Genomic DNA, 8666 nt, shown 5'->3' with positions numbered 1-8666 from the left:
CACTTCCAGGTAAAGACAGAGACACAGAGACACTTCCAGGTAAATACAGAGACACAGAGACACTTCCAGGTAAATACACTTCCAGGGCTCCTCAGTCTATAGGGTTGGGTGGCGTCCTGCGTGGTGTCTGTGGTCCTGTCCGTCTCTCAGGGTGGGGACAACAAAAGCACCACTGTCTGCCCAACGGCCCGCGGCTTTTCACCCCACTATACTTACATTTTCTGCCTCAGATAACCCTATTTGTGTGTGTGTGTGCATGTGTGTGTGTGTGTGTCCGAGGAATCCAAACCATTCCCTCCTCAGATCGCCCAGTCCTGAAATACACGTGAGACCTTTATGTTACTTGTCTCTTGTTACTACTAGTATTTCACTACGGAGGTCAGCTTTTAAACTGAAGACATCCGTAAACTTCCCAACTAACTTCACATCTGGCCACCGCAGTCTGCTATATTTAAGAACTGTGGGGCCAAATAACATGCTTCAAACTGTTGATTTTTTTTACTAGCTCTGCAAAAAAATCTCTGTATGTCTGGCCTTCAAAACCCCGTGCGACCTTGTCTGGTCCCAGTTTTCAGGCAGGCCCCCAGGAAGTGCGGTAGAGGCCAAGCTCCTCAGCCGTCATATAGTCCCCTATGTGATAGGCTTACTTTGTAGAAGAGATTTCTGTAAATCAGTTGATATAGATATTTTCTTAATTTCAATTTGCAAATAACAACTGATGAAATGGCTCATTGTAGTTTAAAAAGAAACTCACTTTAAAACCAATTTCCACCAACAGTCCACCACTGACGCACGATAATAGTAATTCATACTTTATTAATCCCACAGGGGAAATTCCAATGTTTTCACTCTTATTATTACACACATTACACACACATGCTCAGTACCTATACATGCACTACTAATGGAGCGATGTCAGAGTGGGGGTGCCGATGGAAAGGCGCCCCGAGCGGTTTAGGGTTCGGTGAATTGGCATCTCTCCAGCAACCCCCCGGTTGCCAACCCAACTCCCTACTGACCGAGCAACTGCCTCCCCCAAACACCGTATCTATATTAATCTCCTACTGTACAGAAAGGAAACATGACGTCTGCATTAAGGCCAGTAAAAATAACATCCCAAAAGGGTTCGCTGTGACGTAAACACGTGTTATTTTAAGTAAGTGTGCTGCAACATAGAAAACCACTGGTGTGGTTCTTTGTGTGTACCCTGAAACCCAAACCTACAGACACTTCCCCGAGCAGAGCTTTGATAACAGAGTGTTAGCTGCCGGCGCTACGCATGGCCGGGCTGAGTCAGTGTGGACTGTGTAGGAGTCTGACGTGCTCAGAGAGTCACCCCTTAATCCCCGTCCACCTTTCACCTCACCCCTCATTCGATCGGAGCGTGAAATTAAAAACACTCCTGAGGCTGGACAGAAACACAACGCGGCCTCAAAGCTGCATTACGCTGCTTATGACTGCATGAATTGATCCATCTGCGGCCGTTGTGTTTTGGGATTAAACGACTCATTCTAAAAACACTGCGCTAACAAAACCAAAAAAACAGAGCTCGACCTTGTCGCAGCACCAGACAACATTTCAGTGTTTTTTTTAAGGTAAATCTGCAGCTGAGGTGTTGTAGATTTACACAAAGTCCAGAGCTGGATTAGGGGACCAGCAGGACAATCTGCGCCACACATAATGAACTTTTGCTGCTTTTTGGGGCCATAAGCAGAGAATTATCTCCAGTATGTTAAGGTCCAGATCCTCCAGAGATCAACTCTTTACTTCAACACCTGCACAGATGGAAGGGTCAGCAGCACATCAAATATCACAAAATTTAGGACTAAATACATCAATGTTGATATTGTACGGTTGACAATCAGTGTTTTCACAAAAGAAAAGTTAAATTAGATTTTAGATAAATAATTATCAATAATGTGGAATTGGAATGAACCAAGTGAATGTGGATGGGGAGGGTGTTTTATTATCATTATACACAAGTGCAGTACCTGTCGTACACAGTGCAACGAGATTGAAGCAACCGCTTTACAGTGTCCACACAAAATATCAAAAATTAAGCATAATATAAAGAATAGGTAATGCAGAAACGAAAAGGGGGGGGGAGACCTGGTACACAGTCCTGACAGCCTCTATAAACATATATAGAGTAGATTGCAGACACGTTATGCAAGAATGTAGTTTGGTGTATCAATTATTGCACAGTAATGAAATTAAGTGATTGAGTATTAAATATTGCACTGAAATGAGATGAAATGGTTAAGTAATAAGTAAATAGTGTGCTGTAATGAGATGAAGTACTAAATGATAACTAAATAATGAATAGTGTGCTGTAATGAGATGAAGTACTAAATGATAACTAAATAATGAATATTGCGCTGTAATGAGATGAAGTACTAAATGATAACTAAATAATGAATATTGCGCTGTAATGAGATGAAGTACTAAATGATAACTAAATAATGAATATTGCGCTGTAATGAGCCCTCAGCGGGCCTGCTCCGCCCCTGCAGTGCTGAACCTGTTTAGGCAAAAGATGTGCTAATTGGTTTGGTTCAGGAAGGGATCGTGGTTTTGGGATGACATAACTTAGTTTGTTATGTCGCTTACGTGGGTTACGTAAGTTAAGCCCAGGAAGATGAGGGTGGCGCGTACTGTAGCTGCCACCTTCAATGGTTTTAAGTCCGGAGAGAAGTGTGTTGATGGCGTGATGTGAAACTGTTTGAATACTGAAACTCAGTGTTGATGTCAACTCAAAAAACCTTGAAAGTTCAACCTGACATTTCCACGAGTCTCCCTATAAACTGTTTTAGACATAGTTTGTCTGGGTGTGACATGGGAAAAGGAAAACAGCTAAAGAGAGGGGGGGAGAGAGAGAGAGAGAGAGAGAGAGAGTGACCTTCTGTTTCAGGTTTTTCCCACCAAAGAGCCCTCGTCGTCGTGGCTACGCTAAATGTTGCGTCTGCACCGCGTCGTGGTTTTTACGAGTCGCGCCGGGACAAAGCCGGGTTGGTCCTGGCTGTCGGATGAACTTCATTAAATAAAGTGTTCATTGAGCTGCCGGCCCGCTAACATTCAAGTGGAATTAAGACACTCTACATCAACAGAAAACACACACACACACACACACACACACACACACACACACACACTTTCAAGTATATCTTTTTTCTTCTTGTTGGCCTTGAGGGTGAAACCAGGAATGTAAACCACGTCCAGACGGAGATGACTGACCAAACCAGCGTGTGTGTGTGTGTGTGTGTGTGTGTGTGTGTGTGTGTGTCAATTAAATAAAACAACAGATTAAACCTGTGACCTCTGAGATACTAACAGAAAACCCTCTCAACTTTATATGTAGCAAGCTGTGGTGGAAGAAGTATTCAGACAAAATTACTAAATCCACAGTGTAAAAATACTAAAATGAAAAAAATTAAAAATGTTACTTAAGTAAATGTATGTAAGTATCATCAGGAAAATGTACTTAAAAGTATTGAAAGTACTAGAACCTGGACAGGATCAAAACAGTTGTGTGTTAAATATATTTTTAAAACTATTATCATCTGGTAGGCTGTTATATTGTTCGGTATAGTTAAATTTATAATAAAGCATCATATTTTAGAAATTACATCTGTTTCACGCGCAAAAAAATGATTTCGTAAAGTAAATAGTATCTAAAGCTGTCAGATGAATGTAGAGGAGTAAAAATTACAACATTACTCTGAAATCTAGCTGAGTAGAAGTAGACAGTGCAATAAAAAGGAAGGATTTACGGAAGTACAAGTACTTCAAATTCACACTTAAGTACATCACTTGAGTAAATGTACTTATTTACTTTGCAACGGACTAGACATGTTTTGAGCTGCAAATCCCAGTTGTCAAGGTGATTCATCCGTACTGTGACGAGAGAGTCACGGTGCCTCGTCCTTCATGTTGCGTTGCCCTCGTTGTTACACGGAGCATCGACTCCAGAGCACACACTGATGCAGATGTGAGAGACGTTTAAGAGTTTAAGACAAACAGTAAAACCCTTGCTGATGCTGGTGGTCGAGTCAGGAAGGAGCTCTTTAGTCTGCAGGCCGCAGCGGTGGATGCGTCCTAAAATTAGCCGAGTGGAAAGACCACCAAACTCATAGCTTAGCATAGTCATAGCTGGTGGACAAATGTCCCTAAAAAAAGATCGTGGCCAAACTTTGTCAGGTCATGATTGATGTGTGGAGGCCGAGCAGCCAAACAGGGATCCGTGCTGTTTAGCTATTTACGGGCTGTTTGTGTGCACAAATCAGGTTGTTCAGGTTCAGCGGTTGAACAAGCTTAATCTGCTAATGAGGCGGGTGGAGCGGGGGAGGGGAGGACAGATGTTGATGATGTGGTGAGCCAGAGGAAGGGACAAAGGATGTTGTTATCAGTGTTTGACCAAAAATAGGTTTTGAGGGCCGATATGGACGGAGATGCATGTGACAGAAGCTGCTCAAAGACTCGCAGACGTGTGATTTCGGACCAATTTTATTAGAAATAAATTAGATTTTCAGTGATTATTCCAAAGTGTTACCTGTGTTAAGGTGGAGAAATCAACATTTACACAATCATGGGACACTTAACGTCCCCACTGAAGGTTACACTGCAGAGTAAAATCACACACCACCTCTGACACATCTGCCGGAGGCAAAGTAAAAGGATGTTGTTACCAGTGTTTGACCAAAAATAGGTTTTGAGGGCCGATATGGACGGAGATGCATGTGACGGAAGCTGCTTATTATTATTGGATTATTCCAAAGTGTTACCTGTGTTAAGGTGGAGAAATCCTCTGAAGTAACATGTACACAATCATGGGACGCTCAACGTCCCCACTGAAGGTTACAGGGCAGGTTTTCTAACACGGCGGAGTAAAATCACACACTACCTCTGACACATCTGCACTGTTAGAGCAGAGAAGTCGATGTGTGATATTCACCATACAGGAGCCCAGAGAGGCAAGTGAAGACACATAATTCTGGTGATTCATATATAACAGCTGTTACTTGTGCTCATTTAAAATAAAATCACTCAATACTTGTCTTTATTATTACTGTAAAGTGTTAATGTAGCTGGAGCTGCTTTTCCCCACCGTTTAGTTTGAATAACGTTATTTTAGGCTGAATCAACTGTCAGCTAGCGGTTAGCCGAACTAGCTGTTAGCTAAACTAGCGTCGTTAGCTTTCCAGTGGCGGCTAACCGCAGACCGCTACGGTGGGACAGATTGTGCAGAGCCGTAAATCCTCGTACATCATGATTAGCATCTGCACGTGTGCAGAACGGATGGTGTACCGAGAGCGATAACGCCGTTAGCGCTGCATGCTAACATGCAGGGTGGAGACATACAGAGGCTAGCCAGCGAGAGATTTAGATCCACATCTCCAATTAATATTGGTCTTATCAGTTAGAATCTGTTGGTATTAATGCATGTTTTAACCCTCAGGTTGTCCTCATGTTGTCCCCATGTTGCACGCTGCCCACGCTGCCATGACAACAATCAGTTTCCAGGAAGATTTTTTTTAAGTTTCCATTTTTGTAAGCTGTCTGAAAAAGGGTGACACATTTTTTTTCTTCTATGCACCTGTTCTAAATAGGACTCAAAGCGTTCATGTTTTCTTCCAGGTGAGTTGTAATTTCTCCATGCACTCTTAACCTTCTAGTCCACCTTCACCTGCACTCTCAAAACCAATCTGTGCACCTGTGATACATCAGAATTGTTACTTCTGTGACATTAAAACTCACCTGGAAGAATGTTTTTAGTCCTATTTAGAACGGGGGAAGTCGTGCTGCTTTTGCCTCTTGTGGCTGAAACGAGTATGACAACAAAAATCAACTTGATCATCATTATGTCAAGTAATTATTACCTGCCCAAACTTGTCTTCACCTGCTGTTGAGTGAAAAACTAGATTTGTAGATTGGACTTAGAGAATGGAGCAGCAGATATTATCGGCCTCTCGCGGCTTCCAAACCACTGAATGGTGACACATCTTTATCACCTACAGTTCTTTACTGAATATTGTTAAAAACGGGACAGTTGACATTGTCTGAGTGCAGTTATTTGTAGTTCCATGACCCTAAATCCATGCTGCGAAGATGTGGAGAGGTTGAGTTTTTGCAGGTTCCTGCAATGCGCCTCAGGTGAAAGGAGAATGAGAGAACATGTTTTCTTGGAAGATGTTCTGATTTAAAGTACAGTGTCACTTCTTGCAGAAACCCTGATTTATGAGTTTGAGTTATTGAGTTTAACATGAATGTTTTTTGTTGTTTCAGCTGCAGCCATCCCTGTGGGCATCGATGTGCAGGTAGAGAGCATCGACAGCATCTCAGAGGTCAACATGGTGAGGATCTCAAACATCTTAAACTTCATTTCCAGCTGTGATGACTGGCTTCACACATGTTCTATCCACTGGGGAATATGGCAGAGAAACTAGTCAATGTACTGCGTTTTATTGGCAGAAAATGCAACAAACTGGTTGAATATTGAGTTTTTATGACAATTCTGCCGTGTATTTAGCCTGGAAATCTAGACCCAAATCCGAAAGATAAAGGGTCTGGCTGGCTATGAGTAAAAAACACACACATTAAATTCATGTAAGATACTAAATGTGATTCTATGCTTTCACGTAAATCACCACAATTTAACTAAGCCTGAGGCCATGTTCTTTTTATTTTATTCTGCATCTTTAAATCCACTTTTCTTTTTTTTAAATCACATTCAAATCAAGGACCTAAGTGGATGGAAGTGACTGATCATCAAATTAATAAAAAAAAAAAATTGTTTTTCCTTGTTTGAAAGCCATAATGTCTCCCTCTCATGGGTGGGCCAAATTCTCTGGGTGGGCAAAGCAGAGAAAGGGGAGGTAACTTTTCCCCTTATGACCTCATAAGGGGAAGATTCCAGATCGGCCCATCTGAGCTTTCATTTTCTCAAAGGCAGAGCAGGATACCCAGGGCTCGGTTTACACCTATCGCCATTTCTAGCCACTGGGGGGGGCCATAGGCAGGCTGGGGGAAGTCATATTAATGTTAAAAACCTCATAATGTGACATTTTCATGCCATGGGACCTTTAATGATTAGGGCGCAAAGAATAAAGCTGTTCTGTAGCTGTTAATGAATTGTTCTAAATGACCTCTGTGGTCCTGGTCCCGCAGGACTTCACCATGACTCTGTACCTGCGTCACTACTGGAAAGACGAGCGGCTGGCGTTTCCGTCCCGAAACAACCTGAGCAGGACGTTTGACTCGAGGCTCGTGAAGAAGATCTGGGTTCCTGACGTCTTCTTCGTCCACTCCAAGCGCTCCTTCATCCACGACACCACCATGGAGAACATCATGTTGCGTGTTTACCCCGATGGAAAGATCCTGTACAGCGTCAGGTAGGGCGAGCCGAGGGGTGGAGACACTAGCAGTTGAGAGGTGGAGGTCCTGATATGCAGATTTAAATGTAGTTTTTTAAAGATTTTTTCTATGGGGGGGGGGGGCTGTTCCCTTTATTTGATAGTGACAGTGGATAGACGGGGACGGGGCAAAGGACTCAGCCCGCATGGGTCAACCCTCTACTGGGTGGGCTGGAGGCTCCCCGGTACATGCAGGTGTTTTATCTGCAGACCTGATGCTTTAAACCGGGTCGTTCAAGACTAACCTACCAACATTTTACATTTCAGCTGTCAGCACACAACCTATTTACATTAGATTAGATTAGATTACATAAGATTACGTTCAACTTTATTGTCATTACACAGGTACGAGGCAACGAAATGCAGTGTGGGTTTAACCAGAAGTGCAACAGCAGCAGGTGCAGGATATACACTGGTTCCATAAGTGCAGGACATGGATAAGTACTGGATAAATATAGAAATTAATACTATTATAAACAGAATTTTACAGATAGATTTGTCCTATGAATATAATATATAGATAACAAGTATTGTGAACAAGATTTACAGCTGGATATGTACTTAATATAATATACAGGTGGATATTACTATAAATAGAATTTTTACAGATATGTACAATGAACATAATATACTGATGGTTTACAGAGTTTACAGGTGAATGTGTAATATTATAATAAACAGAATTTTTACAAATAGATATATGTAATATATGGATGAGCCTGTTCTCTTTAAAGTGCTCATATTATGCTCATTTTTTAGGTCCACAATTGTATTTAGAGGTCTTAGAATAAGTTTATTATCAAGAACAGACAGACACCAATGAAGTTATATCAGTTATTTTATTTTTTGCATTTTTCCTTGTGAACAGAAGGAGACAGCGTCAACACTACAGAATAGTACAGAAAGTACCTAAGTGGAAGCTCTCTAAAGCCGCTTATTTATGCAAAGTGGATGTTGATACAAAGTCGTAACAAAGTGGATGTTGTTAGTTTATCTGTTTGGGTCTGGGACCTTTCACAAGGACAGACCACGGCTCCATGGTTATCTTGTTCAGAGTGATCAGTATAATATGGTATTATTATGCAAACAGTTTTAATAATAGTCAGAGAAAAAGCATGTATCAACATTTTTCTAACGAGGTTATATCAGAATAGGTTGACATGGTTTAATTTGCATTTTTAAGGACTACTAGCCAGTCAGGAGCAGAGTATGAGGGTCCTGACAGTACCTAGGTAAGGACTACTAGCCAGTCAGGAG

The 8666-nt window shown here is 41.8% G+C and overlaps 1 protein-coding gene across 1 annotated transcript in view; it reads left to right on the top strand.

The window, feature by feature from the left end:
- Window positions 1-8666, top strand: part of LOC117938174 (gamma-aminobutyric acid receptor subunit rho-3) — a 21425-nt gene that overhangs the window by 6383 nt on the left and 6376 nt on the right. The window contains exons 3-4 of the mRNA XM_034862647.1: window positions 6283-6350; window positions 7165-7388. Of these exons, the coding sequence (XP_034718538.1) occupies window positions 6283-6350; window positions 7165-7388 (292 nt within the window). The remainder of the gene's footprint in view (window positions 1-6282; window positions 6351-7164; window positions 7389-8666) is intronic.

The sequence above is a fragment of the Etheostoma cragini genome, chromosome 22 (genome assembly GCF_013103735.1).
Source record: "Etheostoma cragini isolate CJK2018 chromosome 22, CSU_Ecrag_1.0, whole genome shotgun sequence".
Classification (NCBI taxonomy): domain Eukaryota; kingdom Metazoa; phylum Chordata; class Actinopteri; order Perciformes; family Percidae; genus Etheostoma; species Etheostoma cragini.
Note: the sequence above shows the minus strand (reverse complement) of the source record. Positions and strands in the feature narration are given on the sequence as shown.